The 23,735-nt window shown below is 41.6% G+C and overlaps 1 protein-coding gene across 14 annotated transcripts in view; it reads right to left on the bottom strand.

The window, feature by feature from the left end:
* The window catches only part of LOC106568540 (transcription factor 4), a 420,186-nt gene that overhangs the window by 144,324 nt on the left and 252,127 nt on the right, over positions 1–23,735 (bottom strand). For 2 of the 14 annotated variants that reach the window (XM_045692652.2, XM_045692651.2), the window contains exon 1: positions 6,141–6,378. The exons of 11 other annotated variants lie outside the window; for them this stretch is intronic. In XM_045692652.2, coding sequence (XP_045548608.1) covers positions 6,141–6,209 — 69 coding nt within the window. In that variant the 5' untranslated portion in view covers positions 6,210–6,378. Of the gene's footprint in view, positions 1–6,140; positions 6,379–23,735 lie in introns of those variants that run through there. One more of the 14 variants, XM_045692653.2, reaches the window with a different exon arrangement.

Raw genomic sequence — 23,735 nt, 5'->3', positions numbered from 1 at the left:
GAGAGAGAGAGAGAGAGAGAGAGAGAGAGAGAGAGAGAGAGAGAGAGAGAGAGACACTGGTCTTCCCTCTTGACTGGTCTTGGCTAGAGTGGATTAGTTAATGTGTCACTTCCATCCACTGTTAGGAGAGAGGGCGTGAGGGATCCACACGGTTTCATCCACCGTTAGGAGAGAGGGCGTGAGGGATCCACACGGTTTCATCCACCGTTAGGAGAGAGGGCGTGAGGGATCCACACGGTTTCATCCACCGTTAGGAGAGAGGGCGTGAGGGACCCACACGGTTTCATCCACCGTTAGGAGAGAGGGCGTGAGGGATCCACACGGTTTTATCCACTGTTAGGAGAGAGGGCGTGAGGGATCCACACGGTTTCATCCACCGTTAGGAGAGAGGGCGTGAGGGATCCACACGGTTTCATCCACTGTTAGGAGAGAGGTGTGAGGACCTATGTGAATTAGCAAGAGAGACTGAATCTTCTCCCTCCTCTCTCTCCTGGCACTGACTGGCAAGGCCTCAGTCACCGGGCGACCCTGAACTGGGAACATCACTGCCACCGGAAAGACACAGGCCGCTTCACAAAAGGGACCCTAATTCTCTATATAGTGCACTACATTCGACCAGGGCCCATAGGGCTCTAATCAAAAGTAGTGCACTATATAGGGAATAGGGTGCAATTTGGGATGCGTTGGCCCCCACACTTCCCAGCGGCTTTGTGTGGAAATCCCACTTATCCCAGGAATGCTTCTAAAGGGTAATTCTCTGCCCCAACCCGGCCCGACTGGCTCGTCCATATGGCCGGGTCTCTGTCCGTGTTCTGTACCTTGTTCTGGCCACTCTCTACCAACGGATCAATGGATTCTAGCTTAACGTTATAGTTGCGCGTTGAAAAGAGCAGGAACACAAATCTAAACAGACTATAGTACTCTGTCGTTGAGGACAACAGACACTAGACGGGAAAACAGAGATGATGACTGTAGATATGATTATAGGAGCACATCTAGGCTATGTCTTCAACATGTTGGAAAGAACAGAAACATACAAACTGTATATTACCAACAGTTATTATTAGGTGAATGTGTACATTGTTAGATCGGCAGTTTATACAATTAGTCAAATAGTAACTGACCTTCATAATATATATATATAATATATATATATATATATATATTATTTTTATTTTTTTTATTTTTTTTCCTTCATATGGTTCAGTTTCTATCTCCTATCACAATTAAGGATGAAATTCTGATACATTTCACATTATATTATAATAATGATAATAGTATTGATACTAATTAAATACTAATTAAATACTAGTAAATATTCCTTTATGTTGTGAAAGGAGGCTTGAAATTCTACAACAAAAAAAACCCCAAAAAAACACTTGCTCTCAAAAAACAAAATATGCTTTATGTACAATTTACGATACCAAGCGAAATAAGTTGAAAATGTATGTTTAGTAGTTGTTTTCTACATGACCAATGCTCAAGACAACTTACCTTTGTTGGGCAAATATAGTTTTATCTATCCATCTAAAAAATCAGACATATTCTGCCCGGTCAAGTCCTTCACAGATAGGACAAATACACAGTAGGCAAAACTCCAACCTCCATGACCTGCTAGAGTTTAAACTGTAAACTCCTTTCAGAACAATGTAGGATGATTTCACACACAACTAGCTGAGTATTTAAACACCATTTAAACTGTCTACCATCCTGTACTGTAATTCCAGCCATTTCAGGACGGACAAGCTGTGTGACGCAGAACGGATAGACGATTACTATAGTTCAGTTCATCTTAACAAATTGGTCCTATGATTTGGGTCGTCACAAATACAATGAGCTAACACACACAGAAATACACTACGGTAGAAAATGACTTCTGCATAAAGTATTTCATTTACAATATTAACAATAAAAATGGTATGAACAAATTATAATTATTAAGAACATTTTCATGTTCTATTTTTATTATTGTTATTATGTTGTAATTAATACCTTCTAATTATTATTGTTATTATGTTGTAATTAATACCTTGTAATTATTATTGTTATTATGTTGTAATTAATACCTTGTAATTATTATTGTAAAATGTATTTAACCTAAATCTCCAACAATTATGATGGTGAAATACATATCAGTTTTAGTGAAACAAATTATAAGAATTACTCAACATAATAACACTCAATTGATATAAAATAGATGAGCGAATTACAACCATAATATAGATTTAATAAAAATGAACTCCTATCCAAAATCAATGAACAAATTGTTTTGTATTATCTAATAATTATAATTAATTCATTATCAAGTATTGACAATTAAATACATAGTTAAAACCTAAATTAAAACAATTGGTGATTCAGTTTTCGTATTTCCGCAGGTGTATTTATACATTCCAAATTAGTAGTAAAGATTTGGCAGTAACCCTAACTAGATTCTACAACGTAGCTAGTTAAGGAGAAGAATATTCAAAGGTTTCTCTTAGCATAACAATACATAATGGGCAGCAGCAGCAGCTCTGCTTAAAATGGGGTTGTGGAGAGAGAGAGAGAGAGAGAGACAGAGAGAGACAGAGAGAGGAGAGAGAGAGAGAGAGAGAGAGAGACAGAGAGAGAGAGAGAGAGAGAGAGAGAGAGAGACAGAGAGAGGAGAGAGAGAGAGAGAGAGAGAGAGACAGAGAGAGAGAGAGAGAGAGAGAGACAGAGAGAGGAGAGAGAGAGAGAGAGAGAGAGAGACAGAGAGAGAGAGAGAGAGAGAGACAGAGAGAGAGAGAGAGAGAGAGAGAGACAGAGAGGGCTTTTGTTTTTCTTCTTCTCTTGTTGACTCATTAGGCAAGACGGTCTGTAGGGCTGCTCCTCTCCTCTACTCTCCCCTCCTCTCCTCCAGCAGCTCCTCCAGACCAGCTACCGCCAACCGTTTTCGGCGTAGACAACAACCCACCGCCACCCTTCTCTTGACTTCTACAACGGCAACCTTCCTTGGTTGACTAGTCAAAAATAACAAACGTCAACAAGGCCAAAAAAAAATATGAACTTAAACCTATTGAAAGGGTTTTTCTGCAGGATGTCACACAAATGTTCTCCTGTGTGTGTGTGTGTGTGTGTGTGTGTGTGTGTGTGTGTGTGTGTGTGTGTGTGTTTCTTTTTTTATCCGTCGCCAAACGAATGCACAGCACAAACAACCCCATGCAGCAAGATGCTTGGCACGGAATCAAGAACGGCACAAAGCGGCCATCCAGGGTCCGTGGTATACAATGCCCGCCGTATCATCAACAAAAATCTGATTGTATGGCTTCCGTACAAAGACGGCCCTGTTTATATCAAATGGGGCACGGCGGTGCCAACTTGGTCGGAGGGGTACGCCACCGTTCGTATGCCACCCTCGTCCCTGGCATGGCACAGAGAAAAGGCCCAGGCGGGAACGTACAGACTCGTACGCTAGGCGGGGAAACGTCAGCCTCCAACCGCCGGTTGGACATTGTCCGTCTGTTGTATATAGTGAGAAAGTCAGAACAGGGACGGGCTACATGTATAGTTCTGAACAGGCCCACACGACAAAGCATTTATCTGCATTAAAAATAAACACACCAAGGCCTCATATTCAATATATTGAAAACATTTTTGATCCATTTTTGGGTTGGGTATAAATATATATTTCTGGATTTTTTTAAAATAATAAATGTCTATAAAAAAATGATGCTAAAATTTTTTTTTTTAAAATATATATATTTGTGAATACAAAAATACACAAATAAAGACTAAAATTATGATGGGAGCACCTAACATTTAAAGAATATGCAATATTAAAATGTATCATCATTATGAAACCAATATAATAACCCATTATAGACAAACAAGACAAATAATGGAGGATGATCACAACATGAATATGCAATTATCCTTAAATCCACACAACTAAATTCCCCTATTTTACCAAGAGAAATAAAAGCCATTTCCTTCTTAATACAAACATGACGTGTCGTCGGTAGAGAAAACTGTGAGTGGTACAGAACAGACATGTTGATCTTCTGATTTAACATCCAGTGATAGACAGTATAGAAAGAGGGCCTTCTACGATGCGCTGGCTAGTCTACCTGCTCTCTCCCGATGGCTCGCTGTTCTCTCTCCTCCTGACTGATTAGTATCAGATGCTGAAGAAGCTGCATAGCGTTATCCAGAAGAGACAGACAGACTAACCCTTTACTCTCCTTTTCTTTACTCTCCTTTCATTTCCTCTGCCTCTCTATTTCTGGGAGCATCGTGAACCAAACAAACATCTCAACAACTACAATTCTTTTAACAAAAAAACAAGGCTTAATATAGGCTGACTTTTATGATATTAAACATCTCCCTTTCAGGAATATCATCAGCAGATTTTCACAAAATTACATTCAATCAAATTAGCTCTGGTCCTGATGCTTCCTTACATAGTATTTTCATTATACCTCATTTAAGATTATTGAACATAACTGAATCATCTACAATGGTATTGCAATGTTAACAGCAGCAAATAGAAAGCAGATTACCATCATCAAACAAAGCTGCTGGATAGAGAGGTTTAATATACTAGACTGACCAGCGTGGGATAACAACACGTAGATATAGAGAGGTTAAATATACTAGACTGACCAGCGTGGGATAACAACACGTAGATATAGAGAGGTTTAATATACTAGACTGACCAGCGTGGGATAACAACACGTAGATATAGAGAGGTTTAATATACTAGACTGACCAGCGTGGGATAACAACACGTAGATATAGAGAGGTTAAATATACTAGACTGACCAGCGTGGGATAACAACACGTAGATATAGAGAGGTTTAATATACTAGACTGACCAGTGTGGGATAACAACACGTAGATATAGAGGTTTAATATACTAGACTGACCAGCGTGGGATAACAACACGTAGATATAGAGAGGTTTAATATACTAGACTGACCATATAGATATAGAGAGGTTTAATATACTAGACTGACCAGCGTGGGATAACAACACGTAGATATAGAGAGGTTTAATATACTAGACTGACCAGCGTGGGATAACAACACGTAGATATAGAGAGGTTTAATATACTAGACTGACCAGCGTGGGATAACAACACGTAGAAATAGAGAGGTTAAATATACTAGACTGACCAGCGTGGGATAACAACACGTAGAAATAGAGAGCGAGGTTAAATATACTAGACTGACCAGCGTGGGATAACAACACGTAGAAATAGAGAGGTTAAATATACTAGACTGACCAGCGTGAGTTAACAACACGTAGATATAGAGAGGTTTAATATACTAGACTGACCATATAGATATAGAGAGGTTTAATATACTAGACTGACCAGCGTGGGATAACAACACATAGATATAGAGAGGTTTAATATACTAGACTGACCATATAGATATAGAGAGGTTTAATATACTAGACTGACCATGTAGATATAGAGAGGTTAAATATACTAGACTGACCAGCGTGGGATAACAACACATAGATATAGAGAGGTTTAATATACTAGACTGACCATGTAGATATAGAGAGGTTTAATATACTAGACTGACCATGTAGATATAGAGATGTTTAATATACTAGACTGACCAGCGTGGGATAACAACACGTAGATATAGAAAGGTTTAATATACTAGACTGACCAGCGTGGGTTAACAACACATAGATATAGAGAGGTTTAATATACTAGACTGACCAGCGTGGGATAACAACACGTAGATATAGAGAGGTTTAATATACTAGGCTGACCATGTAGATATAGAGAGGTTTAATATACTAGACTGACCAGCGTGGGTTAACAACACATAGATATAGAGAGGTTTAATATACTAGACTGACCATATAGATATAGAGAGGTTAAATATACTAGACTGACCAGCGTGGGTTAACAACACGCTGGTTGTTGAGATAGATGTTTTAAACAAGCACTGAGTCCCTCTGTCTCTCTCTCCTAGTACATGTGGAACCCATACTAGTCTAGGTATCGTCCCTACGTTTCTATTTAAGCAGATAAACAAACAGACAAACCGTGACCAGCATTAAATAACAACAGCAAATGATATAATTACGTGACAGTTTGTCATTCAAATGACGTAACTAAGACATATCCCGTCTACAGTTGAAGACAGTTGACTTACCGCTTTGCCGTTGTAGTAATACATTAAGGAACCTCCAGTCATTCCTGGGATGGTGTACGCACAATACATGGTTTTTTAGTCTTCCTGCCCCACTCTTCAGTAACACTCTAACAAACTTTCACTTCTTACTCGCTGTCCCCTTTTTTCACAACAATTCCTTCAGTGTCATTTTCCCATATGGCCAGGCCAAGCATGGTGGGTATACAAAGCAGGGAGAAACCATTTCTGACGTTGGGATATGGGAGGGGAGGAGAGAGGGGAGGGAGGAGAGAAGGGAGGGGGATTGACTCGACTCTTCCTCTTCATGTGGCCCTCCCCCTCCCTTCCTCCCTCCCTCCTCCCTCTCGCACACGCTCTATCTCTCTTTCGTGCACTCACACACATATACTATATCCTCTCTCTCTCTGTACATCTCTCTCTCTCTCTCTCTCTCTCTCTCTATATATATATATATATATATCTCACTCTCTCTCTCTGTACATCTCTCTCTCTCTCTCTCTCTCTCTCTCTCTCTCTCTCTCTCTATCTATATATATATATATATATATATATATATATATATATATATATATATGTATAACTCTGTCTCTCTATATACAGTTGAGGTCGGAAGTTTACATACACCTTAGCCAAATACCTTTAAACTCAGTTTTTCACAATTCCTGACAATTTAATCCTAGTAAAAATTCCCTGTCTTAGGTCAGTTAGGATCACCACTTTATTTTAAGAATGTGAAATGTCAGAATAATAGTAGAGAGAATGATTTATTTCAGCTTTTATTTCTTTCATCACATTCCCAGTGGGTCAGAAGTTTACTATTTGTTAGCATTGCCTTTAAATAGTTTAACTTGGGTCAAACGTTTCGGGTAGCCTTCCACAAGCTTCCCACAATAAGTTGGGTGAATTGTGGCCCATTCCTCCTGACAGAGTTGGTGTAACTGAGTCAGGTTTGTAGGCCTCCTTGCTCGCACACGCTTTTTCAGTTCTGCCCAGAAATGTTCTATAGGATTGAGGTCAGGGCTTTGTGATGGCCACTCCAATACCTTGACTTTGTTGTCCTTAAGCCATTTTGCCACAACTATGGAAGTATGCTTTGGGGTCATTGTCCATTTGGAAGACCCATTTGTGACCAAGCTTTAACTTCCTGACTGATGTCTTGAGATGTTTCTTCAATATAGCCACAAAATGTCCCTCCTCATGATGCCATCTATTTTGTGAAGTGCACCAGTCCCTCCTGCAGCAAAGCACCCCCACAACATGATGCTGCCACCCCCGTGCTTCACGGTTGGGATGGTGTTCTTTGGCTTGCAAGCCTCCCCCTTTTTCCTCCAAACATAACGATGGTCATTATGGCCAAACAGTTCTATTTTTGTTTCATCAGACCAGAGGACATTTCTCCAAAAAGTACGATCTTTGCCCCCATGTGCAGTTGCAAACCGTAGTCTGGCTTTTTTATGGCGGTTTTGGAGCAGTGGCTTCTTCCTTGCTGAGCGGCATTTCAGGTTATGTTGATATAGGATTTGTTTTACTGTGGATATATATACTTTTGTACCTGTTTCCTCCAGGATCTTCACAAGGTTCTTTGCTGATGTTCTGGGATTGATTTGCACTTTCCGCACCAAAGTACGTTCATCTCTAGAAGACATGGTCCCATGGTGTTTATACTTGCGTACTATTGTTTGTACATATGAACGTGGTACCTTCAGGCGTTTGGAAATTGCTCCCAAGGATGAACCAGACTTCTGGATGTCATTTTTTTTTTTGCTGGTCAGTATGTTTAGGTAATCGCGTCGAACGTGGCTTTTTAAAATAAATGTATCCCGTAGTAAACCTGCATAAACCTAATGTCAAGTTAAAGTGTACTGTTAGCTAGCTCACGTTAGCTGGCTGGCTCGCTAGCTAACATTATGTGTATGCTGTCCACTTTCCGGAGGACCGAGTTTTGAAATCAGTGGAATTCGAGTACGATAGGAGATGGAGAAAACACCTGTTTCCGGATTACATCTTCAAACTAAGGGCAACCACGCATGGCATCAGACAGGAGGCGCGTCCAACCATGATGTATACTGGTAAGATTTTTACACGTTTATAATTTTGACAGAAACTGTACTGTCAGCTAGCTAACGTAAGCTGGCTGTGTCGCTAGCTAACGTTATGTGTATGATCTTATTCTTCGTATCTCAGACACATTTGCTTGACTAGATATAGCCATAAAACCTGGTTGGTTCGCTACCTGCAGATTCATGCAGGGTAGTAACGTCATGAGTTGTGATTATGGTCCATTGTTTAGCTAGCTAACGTTACATGTCTTAACAAAAGACTACACTCTAATTTTGACAAAGCATTTTCATTTCAAGTTAAAGTGTACTGTTAGCTAGCTAGCTAACGTTATCTGGCTGGCCCGCTAACTAACGTTACGTCATGCGTTGGGATTCATCGTTTACCTAGCTAGCTATCTAGCTACATTTCTTAACAAAAGACTCTTGTCTTAGTGTGCCAGAGCGCAGAATAACTGATGCATGTTTGAACGCTCAACACCCATTGAATAAGTCTGGTGTCAGTAAACGTCGGAAAACAAAGCATAATTCAATTGTTGATAGCAACACAGTAAGTCACAAACGCTCTGGATAACATGAAAACAGCCTAACCAGCTCTGCTAGGGCGAGTAAAATGGTCAGAGAGAGGTGTTCTCTCATTATGTGTCTGGAAGTAGCTAGCCAATGTTAGCCAGTTAGCTTGGGTGCTTGACTGTAGTTGTGAGGTCAGAGCTTCCGGAACAACTCTACTTATTGGCCAGAGCGTCCAGTGTTCGCTCTGAACGCAAAACCACAGATAAGAGAGATAGGGCGAGTAATGTTCTTTGAGCTGTTCTCTCTCTCTCTTACGTGTCTGGAAGTAGCTGGCAGGTTAGTACAGAAGGCACGGATCAACCCTTAAAGAGATGGGTGGGGTTAAGGCTTGAGAGGGTGTGACCGATGCTGAATGGGTGGAGACAAAGAAGAGCTCTTCACTAGATACCAAAACATTGAAAGACGGTTTTATCAAAAGTGCGTTTACAAGTTGATCAGCTTTCAAAGCAGAATAACATCTCCATTGTTCCTCAACTGTAGTGTTTGATAAACCATTTTGTAGCTCTGAGTCTCTACTTTAATCCAATGTAAAAAAGACACAATTTCAAATGTTGCTACATAAGACCGAATCCAGTTGTTATGACAACATCACTTCTTTCAACTGTTTCTGCCACTTTTTTAACTCTGTCTTCACACTGTACCTCATATACCAGCAGCTCTCTGTCTTCACACCGTACCTCATATACCAGCAGCTCTCTGTCTTCACACCGTACCTCTTATACCAGCAGCTCTATGTCTTCACACCGTACCTCATATACCAGCAGCTCTGTCTTCACACCGTACCTCATATACCAGCAGCTCTCTGTCTTCACACCGTACCTCATATACCATCAGCTCTCTGTCTTCACACCGTACCTCATATACCAGCAGCTCTCTGTCTTCACACCGTACCTCATATACCAGCAGCTCTCTGTCTTCACACCGTACCTCATATACCAGCAGCTCTCTGTCTTCACACCGTACCTCATATACCAGCAGCTCTCTGTCTTCACACCGTACCTCATATACCAGCAGCTCTCTGTCTTCACACCGTACCTCATATACCAGCAGCTCTCTGTCTTCACACCGTACCTCATATACCAGCAGCTCTCTGTCTTCACACCGTACCTCATATACCAGCAGCTCTCTGTCTTCACACCGTACCTCATATACCAGCAGCTCTCTGTCTTCACACCGTACCTCATATACCAGCAGCTCTCTGTCTTCACACCGTACCTCATATACCATCAGCTCTCTGTCTTCACACCGTACCTCATATACCAGCAGCTCTCTGTCTTCACACCGTACCTCATATACCAGCAGCTCTCTGTCTTCACACCGTACCTCATATACCAGCAGTTCTCTGTCTTCACACCGTACCTCATATACCATCAGCTCTCTGTCTTCACACCGTACCTCATATACCAGCAGCTCTCTGTCTTCACACCGCACCTCATATACCAGCAGCTCTCTGTCTTCACACCGTACCTCATATACCAGCAGCTCTCTGTCTTCACACCGTACCTCATATACCAGCAGCTCTCTGTCTTCACACCGTACCTCATATACCAGCAGCTCTCTGTCTTCACACCGTACCTCATATACCAGCAGCTCTGTGTCTTCACACCGTACCTCATATACCAGCAGCTCTCTGTCTTCACACCGTACCTCATATACCAGCAGCTCTCTGTCTTCACACCGTACCTCATATACCAGCAGTTAATTTAACACTCCACTCTTTGTGCCCTGATAGCTATGTACAAATATTCACAGTGGAAAAAAGACCAACAATGGGTTAGCCCTTGAAGGTAGAGAGAGAATATATATATATATATATATATATATATATATATATATATATATATATAGAGAGAGAGAAACTGAGAGGGAGAGAGACACAGAGACAGAAGGAGAGAGAAAGAGAGAGATAGAGAGTGATAGAGAGACAGACACAGAGACATAGCGGGAGAGAGAGAGGGAGAAAGAGAGTGAGAGAGACAGAGAAAGACAGAGAGTAGTAGAAACAACCATTATAGGGTTGAATACAAACGCAGTTAATAGACTCCCCCTTTTTTTTTGCTTTAATTTGATTAAAAAGCGAGTGTCAGGATAGGAATGGTATGATGCACATCTAATAACTGAACCATCTGTCTGATGAGCTGGCAGGCTACCAGCATTGTGCTGTATGCAGCAGCCAGGCAGCAGCATGAGAACTTGATGAGAGAGAGAGAGAGAGAGAGAGAGAGAGAGAGAGAGAGAGAGCGAGAGAGAGAGAGAGAGAGCGAGAAAGAGACAACCATTGTGAGAAAAAAAAGTCTTATAAATAAAATATTTTTATAAACTCTAAAGAAAACAGCAGGAAGAGAGAGGAGCCAGGAAAAGTCCAGGCAGGCTGCACCTGTGCTCAAGACAGAAGGTGGGTTGGTTGGAAGGTGATAGATGATAAAGCAATGCTAAGAGCGTCACACGGCCTCTTTCTTCGCTCAGTCAAAACTCTCACGGACCCACACAGCCCTTCAGAAGTGTGTGTGTGTGTGTGTGTGTGTGTGAGAGAGAGTGTGTGTGTGTGTGTCAACACACAGTCAAAGCCCTCCACACAGCCATACAGAAGTGTGCCGGACCATCACTGTGTAAGTGGACAGACAAGCGATACACCGGCCCTGGCCCTGGACACTCTCTACGGCAATAGAACTTGGAATAACCATAATAGAACTTGGAACCACCACAATAGAACTTGGAACCTCCAAAATAGACCTCGGAACAACCATAATAGAACTTGAAACCATCACAATAGAACTTGGAACCACCACAATAGAACTTGGAACCATCACAATAGAACTTGTAACCACCATAATAGAACCTGGAACCACCACAATAGAACTTGGAACCGCCACAATAGAACTTGGAACCATCACAATAGAACTTGGAACCACCACAATAGAACATGGAACCACCACAATAGAATGTGGAACCAACACAAAAGAACTTGGAACCACCACAATAGAAACTTGGAACCACCACAATAGAACTTGGAACTATCACAATAGAACTTGGAACCACCACAATAGAACTTGGAACATCACAATAGAACTTGGAACCACCACAGTAGAACTTGGAACCACCACAATAGAAATTGGAACCATCGCAATAGAACTTGGAACCACCACAATAGAATTTGGAACCACCACAATAGAACTTGGAACCATCACAAGAGAACTTGGAACCACCACAATAGAAACTAGAACCACCACAATAGAACTTGGAACTATCACAATAGAACTTGGAACCACCATAATAGAACTTGGAACCACCACAATAGAACTTGAACCACCACAATAGAACTTGGAACCACCACAATAGAAATTGGAACCATCGCAATAGAAATTGGAACCATCGCAATAGAACTTGGAACCACCACAATAGAATTTGGAACCACCACAATAGAACTTGGGACCATCACAAGAGAACTTGGAACCACCACAAAAAAACTTGGAACCACAATAATAGAACTTGGAACCATCACAAAAGAACTTGGAACCACCACAATAGAAACTGGAACCACCAAAATAGAACTTGGAACTATCACAATAGAACTTGGAACCACCACAATAGAACTTGGAACATCAAAATAGAACTTGGAACCATCACAATAGATCCTGGAACCACCGCAAGAGAAATTGGAACCATCGCAATAGAACTTGGAACCACCACAATAGAACTTGGAACCATCACAAGAGAACTTGGAACCACCACAAAAAAAATTGGAACCACAGCAATAGAACTTGGAACCACCACAATAGAACGCGGAACCAACACAAAATAACTAGGAACCACCACAATAGAACTTGGAACCACAGCAATAGAACATGGAACCATCACAATAGAACGTGGAACCAACACAAAAGAACTTGGAACAACCACAATAGAAACTAGAACCACCACAATAGAACTTGGAACTATCACAATAGATCTTGGAACCACCATAATAGAACTTGGAACAACCACAATAGAACTTGGAACATCACAATAGAACTTGGAACCACCACAATAGAATTTGGAACCACCACAATAGAACTTGGAACCATCACAAGAGAACTTGGAACCCCCACAAAAAAACTTGGAACCACAATAATAGAAGTTGGAAACACCACAATATAACTTGGAACCACGACAATAGATCTTGGAACCATCACAATAGAACGTGGAACCACCACAATAGAACGTGGAACCACCACAATAGAACTTGGAACCATCACAATAGAACTTGGAACCACCACAATAGAACTTGGAACCACCATAATATAACCTGGAACCACCACAATAGAACTTGGAACCATCACAATAGAATGTGGAACCACCACAACAGAACTTGGAACCACCACAATAGAACTTGGAAACACCACAATATAACTTGGAACCACGACAATAGATCTTGGAACCATCACAATAGAACGTGGAACCACCACAATAGAACGTGGAACCACCACAATAGAACTTGGAACCATCACAAGAGAACTTGGAACCACCACAAAAAAACTTGGAACCACAATAATAGAACTTGGAACCATCGCAATAGAACTTGTAACCATCACAATAGAACTTGGAACCATCACAATAAAACTTGGAACCACCACAATAGAACTTGGAACCACCAGAATAGAACTTGGAACCACCAAAATAGACCTTGGAACCACCATAATAGAACTTGGAACCATCACAATAGAACTTGGAACCACCACAATAGAACTTGGAACCACCACAATAGAACTTGGAACCACCATAATAGAAGTTGGAACCACCACAATAGAACTTGGAACCACCAAAATAGACCTTGCAACCACCACAATAGAACTTGGAACCACCGCAATAGAAATTGGAACCATCGCAATAGAACTTGGAACCACCACAATAGAACTTGGAACCATCACAAGAGAACTTGGAACCACCACAAAAAAACTTGGAACCACAATAACAGAACTTGGAACCACCAGAATAGAACTTGGAACCACCAAAATAGAACTTGGAACCACCAGAATAGAACTTGGAACCACCACAATAGAACTTGGAACCACCGCAATAGAAATTGGAACCATCGCAATAGAACTTGGAACCACCGCAATAGAACTTGTAACCATCACAATAGAACTTGGAACCATCACAATAAAACTTGGAACCACCACAATAGAACTTGGAACCACCAGAATAGAACTTGGAACCACCAAAATAGACCTTGGAACCACCATAATAGAACTTGGAACCATCACAATAGAACTTGGAACCACCACAATAGAACTTGGAACCACCACAATAGAACTTGGAACCACCATAATAGAAGTTGGAACCACCACAATAGAACTTGGAACCACCAAAATAGACCTTGCAACCACCACAATAGAACTTGGAACCACCGCAATAGAAATTGGAACCATCGCAATAGAACTTGGAACCACCACAATAGAACTTGGAACCATCACAAGAGAACTTGGAACCACCACAAAAAAACTTGGAACCACAATAATAGAACTTGGAACCATTACAAGAGAACTTGGAACCACCACAATAGAACTTGGAACCACAGCAATAGAACTTGGAACCACCACAATAGAACTTGGAACCATCACAATAGAACTTGGAACCATCACAATAAAACTTGGAACCACCACAATAGAACTTGGAACCACCAAAATAGACCTTGGAACCATCACAATAGAACTTGGAACCACCACAATAGAACTTGGAACCACCACAATAGAACTTGGAACCACCATAATAGAAGTTGGAACCACCACAATAGAACTCGGAACCACCAAAATAGACCTTGCAACCACCACAATAGAACTTGGAACCACCATAATAGAACTTGGAACCACCACAATAGAACTTGGAACCACCAAAATAGACCTTGAAACCACCATAATAGAACTTGAAACCATCACAATAGAACTTGGAACCACCACAATAGAATTTGGAACCATCACAATAGAACTTGGAACCACCACAATAGAACTTGGAACCACCATAATATAACCTGGAACCACCACAATAGAACTTGGAACCATCACAATAGAATGTGGAACCACCACAACAGAACTTGGAACCACCACAATAGAACTTGGAAACACCATAATAGAACTTGGAACCACCACAATATAACTTGGAACCATCACAATAGAACATGGAACCAACACAAAAGAACTTGGAACCACCACAATAGAAACTTGGAACCACCACAATAGAACTTGGAACTATCACAATAGAACTTGGAACCACCACAATAGAACTTGGAACATCACAATAGAACTTGGAACCACCACAGTAGAACTTGGAACCACCACAATAGAAATTGGAACCATCGCAATAGAACTTGGAACCACCACAATAGAATTTGGAACCACCACAATAGAACTTGGAACCATCACAAGAGAACTTGGAACCACCACAATAGAAACTAGAACCACCACAATAGAACTTGGAACTATCACAATAGAACTTGGAACCACCATAATAGAACTTGGAACCACCACAATAGAACTTGAACCACCACAATAGAACTTGGAACCACCACAATAGAAATTGGAACCATCGCAATAGAAATTGGAACCATCGCAATAGAACTTGGAACCACCACAATAGAATTTGGAACCACCACAATAGAACTTGGGACCATCACAAGAGAACTTGGAACCACCACAAAAAAACTTGGAACCACAATAATAGAACTTGGAACCATCACAAAAGAACTTGGAACCACCACAATAGAAACTGGAACCACCAAAATAGAACTTGGAACTATCACAATAGAACTTGGAACCACCACAATAGAACTTGGAACATCAAAATAGAACTTGGAACCATCACAATAGAACCTGGAACCACCGCAAGAGAAATTGGAACCATCACAATAGAACTTGGAACCACCACAATAGAACTTGGAACCATCACAAGAGAACTTGGAACCACCACAAAAAAACTTGGAACCACAGCAATAGAACTTGGAACCACCACAATAGAACACGGAACCAACACAAAATAACTAGGAACCACCACAATAGAACTTGGAACCACAGCAATAGAACATGGAACCATCACAATAGAACGTGGAACCAACACAAAATAACTTGGAACAACCACAATAGAAACTAGAACCACCACAATAGAACTTGGAACTATCACAATAGATCTTGGAACCACCATAATAGAACTTGGAACCACCACAATAGAACTTGGAACATCACAATAGAACTTGGAACCACCACAATAGAATTTGGAACCACCACAATAGAACTTGGAACCATCACAAGAGAACTTGGAACCCCCACAAAAAAACTTGGAACCACAATAATAGAAGTTGGAACCATCACAAAAGAACTTGGAACCACCACAATAGAAACTAGAACCACCACAATAGAACTTGGAACTATCACAATAGAACTTGGAACCACCACAATAGAACTTGGAACATCAAAATAGAACTTGGAACCATCACAATAGAACTTGGAACCACCGCAATAGAAATTGGAACCATCACAATAGAACTTGGAACCACCACAATAGAACTTGGAACCATCACAAGAGAACTTGGAACCACCACAAAAAAACTTGGAACCACAATAATAGAACTTGGAACCATCGCAATAGAACTTGGAACCACCACAATAGAACTTGGAACCACCGCAATAGAACTTGGAACCATCACAATAGATCTTGGAACCATCACAATAAAACTTGGAACCACCACAATAGAACTTGGAACCATCACAATAGAACTTGGAACCATCACAATAAAACTTGGAACCACCACAATAGAACTTGGAACCACCAAAATAGACCTTGGAACCATCACAATAGAACTTGGAACCACCACAATAGAACTTGGAACCACCACAATAGAACTTGGAACCATCACAATAGATCTTGGAACCACCACAAAAAAACTTGGAACCACAATAATAGAACTTGGAACCATCACAAAAGAACTTGGAACCACCACAATAGAAACTGGAACCACCAAAATAGAACTTGGAACTATCACAATAGAACTTGGAACCACCACAATAGAACTTGGAACATCAAAATAGAACTTGGAACCATCACAATAGAACCTGGAACCACCGCAAGAGAAATTGGAACCATCACAATAGAACTTGGAACCACCACAATAGAACTTGGAACCATCACAAGAGAACTTGGAACCACCACAAAAAAACTTGGAACCACAGCAATAGAACTTGGAACCACCACAATAGAACGCGGAACCAACACAAAATAACTAGGAACCACCACAATAGAACTTGGAACCACAGCAATAGAACATGGAACCATCACAATAGAACGTGGAACCAACACAAAATAACTTGGAACAACCACAATAGAAACTAGAACCACCACAATAGAACTTGGAACTATCACAATAGATCTTGGAACCACCATAATAGAACTTGGAACCACCACAATAGAACTTGGAACATCACAATAGAACTTGGAACCACCACAATAGAATTTGGAACCACCACAATAGAACTTGGAACCATCACAAGAGAACTTGGAACCCCCACAAAAAAACTTGGAACCACAATAATAGAAGTTGGAACCATCACAAAAGAACTTGGAACCACCACAATAGAAACTAGAACCACCACAATAGAACTTGGAACTATCACAATAGAACTTGGAACCACCACAATAGAACTTGGAACATCAAAATAGAACTTGGAACCATCACAATAGAACTTGGAACCACCGCAATAGAAATTGGAACCATCACAATAGAACTTGGAACCACCACAATAGAACTTGGAACCATCACAAGAGAACTTGGAACCACCACAAAAAAACTTGGAACCACAATAATAGAACTTGGAACCATCGCAATAGAACTTGGAACCACCACAATAGAACTTGGAACCACCGCAATAGAACTTGGAACCATCACAATAGATCTTGGAACCATCACAATAAAACTTGGAACCACCACAATAGAACTTGGAACCATCACAATAGAACTTGGAACCATCACAATAAAACTTGGAACCACCACAATAGAACTTGGAACCACCAAAATAGACCTTGGAACCATCACAATAGAACTTGGAACCACCACAATAGAACTTGGAACCACCACAATAGAACTTGGAACCACCACAATAGAACTTGGAACCACCATAATAGAAGTTGGAACCACCACAATAGAACTTGGAACCACCAAAATAGACCTTGCAACCACCACAATAGAACTTGGAACCACCATAATAGAACTTGGAACCACCACAATAGAACTTGGAACCACCAAAATAGACCTTGAAACCACCATAATAGAACTTGAAACCATCACAATAGAACTTGGAACCACCACAATAGAACTTGGAACCATCACAATAGAACTTGGAACCACCACAATAGAACTTGGAACCACCATAATATAACCTGGAACCACCACAATAGAACTTGGAACCATCACAATAGAATGTGGAACCACCACAACAGAACTTGGAACCACCACAATAGAACTTGGAAACACCACAATATAACTTGGAACCACGACAATAGATCTTGGAACCATCACAATAGAACGTGGAACCACCACAATAGAACGTGGAACCACCACAATAGAACTTGGAACCACCACATTAGAACATGGAACCACCATAATAGAACTTGGAACCACCACAATATAACTTGGAACCATCACAATAGAACTTGGAACCACCACAATAAAACTTGGAACTATCACAATATAGCTTGTAACCATCATAATAGAACTTGGAACCATCACAATAGAACTTGGAACCACCACAATATAACTTGGGACCACCACAATATAACTTGGAACCACCACAATATAACTTGGAACCACCACAATAGAACGTGGAACTGCCACAATAGACCGTGGAACCACCACAATATAACTTGGAACCACCACAATAGATCTTGGAACCATCACAATAAAACTTGGAACAACCACACTGGCTCTCTCTCATCTCTTTTTATGGTAGAACTAAGGAAGGTTGAATTATTTTGAAAATACCATTTTAGGAAGAACAATATAGGCCCAACTATTGTAACAAATAAGACAACCACAATAACTGGAGCCTAAACATAAAACCCAGCTTTAAACACTATGATGCAGTAATATGACAGAGCTGAACACAGAGGCTGAACAGAGGCTGAACACAGAGGCTGAACACAGAGCTGAACACAGAGCAGAACACAGAGCTGAACACAGAGCAGAACACAGAGCTGAACACAGAGCTGAACACAGAGCAGAACACAGAGGCTGAACACAGAGGCTGAACAGAGGCTGAACACAGAGGCTGAACACAGAGCTGAACACAGAGCAGAACACAGAGCCTGAACATAGAGGCTGAACACAGAGGCTGAACAGAGGCTGAACACAGAGGCTGAACACAGAGCTGAACACAGAGCAGAACACAGAGGCTGAACACAGAGGCTGAACAGAGGCTGAACACAGAGGCTGAACACAGAGGCTGAACAGAGGCTGAACAGAGGCTGAACACAGAGGCTGAACACAGAGCTGAACAGGCCGTTGAAATGTCACACATTATGTCGAAACTAAATCATTATGTCAATTATTTAGTCATTGTAATTTAAAACACAAATGTTCACCTTAGGTACAAGAACATGTTGCGATCCTATTTATTGTTGCCAACATAAAACATATACCCCATAATATAATCACATGACATAATGACATGTCAACCAAGTGATAAAAATGTGTGTCGGCAAATGATATTCCTACACATGGGAAGTGTAGCTATGTTAGCTTGGTCACTGGGAAGTGTAGCTATGTTAGCTTGGTCACTGGGAAGTGTAGCTATGTTAGCTTGGTCACTGGGAAGTGTAGCTATGTTAGCTTGGTCACTGGGAAGTGTAGCTATGTTAGCTTGGTCACTGGGAAGTGTAGCTATGCTAGCTTGGTCACTGGGAAGTGTAGCTATGCTAGCTTGGTCACTGGGAAGTGTAGCTATGTTAGCTTGGTCACTGGGAAGTGTAGCTATGTTAGCTTGGTCACTGGGAAGTGTAGCTATGTTAGCTTGGTCACTGGGAAGTGTAGCTATGCTTGCTTGGTCACTGGGAAGTGTAGCTATGCTAGCTTGGTCACTGGGAAGTGTAGCTATGTTAGCTTGGTCACTGGGAAGTGTAGCTATGTTAGCTTGGTCACTGGGAAGTGTAGCTATGCTAGCTTGGTCACTGGGAAGTGTAGCTATGTTAGCTTGGTCACTGGGAAGTGTAGCTATGTTAGCTTGGTCACTGGGAAGTGTAGCTATGCTAGCTCGGTCACTGGGAAGTGTAGCTATGCTAGCTTGGTCACTGGGAAGTGTAGCTATGTTAGCTTGGTCACTGGGAAGTGTAGCTATGTTAGCTTGGTCACTGGGAAGTGTAGCTATGTTAGCTTGGTCACTGGGAAGTGTAGCTATGTTAGCTTGGTCACTGGGAAGTGTAGCTATGCTAGCTCGGTCACTGGGAAGTGTAGCTATGTTAGCTTGGTCACTGGGAAGTATAGCTATGTTAGCTTGGTCACTGGGAAGTGTAGCTATGTTAGCTCGGTCACTGGGAAGTGTAGCTATGCTAGCTCGGTCACTGGGAAGTGTAGCTATGTTAGCTTGGTCACTGGGAAGTGTAGCTATGTTAGCTTGGTCACTGGGAAGTGTAGCTATGCTAGCTCGGTCACTGGGAAGTGTAGCTATGCTAGCTTGGTCACTGGGAAGTGTAGCTATGTTAGCTTGGTCACTGGGAAGTGTAGCTATGTTAGCTTGGTCACTGGGAAGTGTAGCTATGCTAGCTCGGTCACTGGGAAGTGTAGCTATGTTAGCTTGGTCACTGGGAAGTATAGCTATGTTAGCTTGGTCACTGGGAAGTGTAGCTATGTTAGCTTGGTCACTGGGAATTATAGCTATGTTAGCTTGGTCACTGGGAAGTGTAGCTATGCTAGCTTGGTCACTGGGAAGTGTAGCTATGCTAGCTTGGTCACTGGGAAGTGTAGCTATGTTAGCTTGGTCACTGGGAAGTGTAGCTATGTTAGCTTGGTCACTGGGAAGTATAGCTATGTTAGCTTGGTCACTGGGAAGTGTAGCTATGTTAGCTTGGTCACTGGGAAGTATAGCTATGTTAGCTTGGTCACTGGGAAGTGTAGCTATGCTAGCTTGGTCACTGGGAAATGTAGCTATGTTAGCTTGGTCACTGGGAAGTATACCTATGTTAGCTTGGTCACTGGGAAGTGTAGCTATGCTAGCTTTGTCACTGGGAAGTGTAGCTATGTTAGCTTGGTCACTGGGAAGTGTAGCTATGCTAGCTTGGTCACTGGGAAGTGTAGCTATGTTAGCTTGGTCACTGGGAAGTGTAGCTATGTTAGCTTGGTCACTGGGAAGTATAGCTATGTTAGCTTGGTCACTGGGAAGTGTAGCTATGTTAGCTCGGTTAGCATGGTCACTGGGAAGTGTAGCTATGTTAGCTCGGTCACTGGGAAGTGTAGCTATGCTAGCTTGGTCACTGGGAAGTGTAGCTATGTTAGCATGGTCACTGGGAAGTGTAGCTATGTTAGCTCGGTCACTGGGAAGTGTAGCTATGTTAGCTCGGTCACTGGGAAGTGTAGCTATGCTAGCATGGTCACTGGGAAGTGTAGCTATGCTAGCTTGGTCACTGGGAAGTGTAGCTATGCTAGCTTGGGAGTTGACAGGACTAGAGGTTTGGCCAGTGAAGGCCATCTCTTCTCTCTCTCTTTTAAAACAACCCTCTTCACACGTTACAGGGAGAGCAGTGAACCTCCTTTCCTTTCCTTTCCTTTCCTTTCCTTTCCTTTCCTTTCCTTTCCTTTCCTTTCCCTTCCCTTCCCTTTCCTTTCCTTTCCTTTCCTTTCCTTTCCTTTCCTTTCCTTTCCTTTCCTTTCCTTTCCTTTCCTTTCCTTTCCTTTCCTTTCCTTTCCTTTCCTTTCCTTCCCTTTCCTTTCCTTTCCTTTCCTTTCCTTTCCTTTCCCTTCCCTTCCCTTTCCTTTCCTTTCCTTCCCTTTCCTTTCCTTTCCTCTACATGCAACGATTTGTTGTTTTGAAAATGTGAGATATATTTTAATAAAAGGTAATGATGTGAGAGGTCGTCATCTAATTGTTTACTGAAAGAGTCAAGTTCTTAAACACCCTGAGGTCGATGTCCGCGCCCCCGCGGAAATCTAATTAGCATTATTTAAAAAATTGCCAGAAAAATCTGTCAGTTTAAGCTAGAGATATCTGCTTTTTTCAATCCACCGCATCGGCTGATGTCACACGTCCATATCTGTGGTGAAAGGTGGCAGAGCTAAAGCGGTGTTCGTCAGACTATGAGACATCTGAAAATGGGTCTTCTCACAAAATCATATGTAGCGTCCGAATGGCTTGGCCTACAAAACATATTGACCCATCAATGGAAAGATGAGACTCCCACGGACACATAGGTGTTCTCCGTTTCGCTCTACAACCCCCACAAGTATCTTTGGACTCGTCTGAAGTCGGTACAGCCGATCTGACAACTTCTGTCTGTAGCGTCGGAACCGTTTGGGCTAAACACTCTGTGTAAAGGTGAGACTCCCACAAACATGTACACGTCGGTTGTTTTGGTCTAGGACAAGCCACACGCCTCACAAGACTCCTCTGAAGGTCCCCCGGTACCGGTCGAAAAAATGTATGGAAGTATATATAGAGACTGTTTAGTTACAAAAAATAAGGGGTTAAAAACGTGTAAAAAAGAAAAAAGTAATTATAGCTCTAAGATATAGAGTACACACTTCAGAACAAACTTCCTTTACATTTTTTTGTTGTTGGGGGGGGGACTGTTATTATCTGTTATTCCACCTGTACTGAGCTCATGTTTCTACCAGAAAACGGTGCTACTTACACACAAAGATAGCCTCCTTATACACAACAACCCAACAAATAAAGGGATGCTTCCATCAAGCCCACATTCCCTTAAATCCTTTTGCATTTTAGAGAACAGCCTTAATAAAACTATTTTATGGCAAACTGAGAAAAATAATTTAGTTCCTTTCCAGAGCTGAATGTGTTAACGACATTCATACGAACTGTAATTAACAGGTGCATTAATGACAGTGAATAGGGAATGATTCAGAAAGAGAGAGAGGGAGAGAGAAAGAGAGGTAATGAGGAGAGAGAGACAGAGAGAGAGAGAGAGAGAGAGAGAGAGAGAGAGAGACAGACAGACAGACAGACAGACAGACACAGACAGACAGACAGACAGACAGACAGACAGACAGACAGACAGACAGACAGACAGACAGACAGACAGACAGACAGACAGACAGACAGACAGACAGAGAGAGAGTTAGACAGAGCGAGAGAGAGACAGAGAGAGCGAGAGAGACAGACAGACAGACAGACTGAGAGAAAGACAGAGCGAGAGAGAGAGAGAGAGAGAGAGAGAGAACTAAAAAGGAGGTGAGCACCACTATCATTTCTTCCTTCCTTTTGAAATTGTTTGATCATTTCAGATGTCAAATGTTTGGTTTACTTTCAAAACCCCTTGGTTCACACACAGTCTTATAGCAGAAATATGTCTGAGGGACGGTAGTATGTTCAAATGGCATTCATCAGGCCAGGCTGGGAGATTCTGACAAACACTGAACACAGTAAGGAGGCAATTATGTATGCATGATTTAATCTGCAACTCATTAATATGCAAATGTATTCATATGTTAGTTACTCAATTAAAAATGCAAAGCAGGCCTTATGGTGATTCTGTGATTTCAGCACAAACAGAACATTTGAAAATAAAAGAATGGTAAAAACCAAAAAACTTTGACTTGTCTTACAGAGAGGCTGTGATACCTACCTGTCTTACAGAGAGGCTGTCATACCTACCTGTCTTACAGAGAGGCTGTCATACCTACCTGTCTTACAGAAAGGCTGTCATACCTACCTGTCTTACAGAGAGGCTATCATACCTACCTGTCTTACAGAGAGGCTGTCATACCGACCTGTCTTAC

The sequence above is a fragment of the Salmo salar genome, chromosome 13, assembly GCF_965601325.2.
Source record: "Salmo salar chromosome 13, fSalSal1, whole genome shotgun sequence".
Classification (NCBI taxonomy): domain Eukaryota; kingdom Metazoa; phylum Chordata; class Actinopteri; order Salmoniformes; family Salmonidae; genus Salmo; species Salmo salar.
This window is presented reverse-complemented; position numbering and strand designations above follow the sequence as displayed.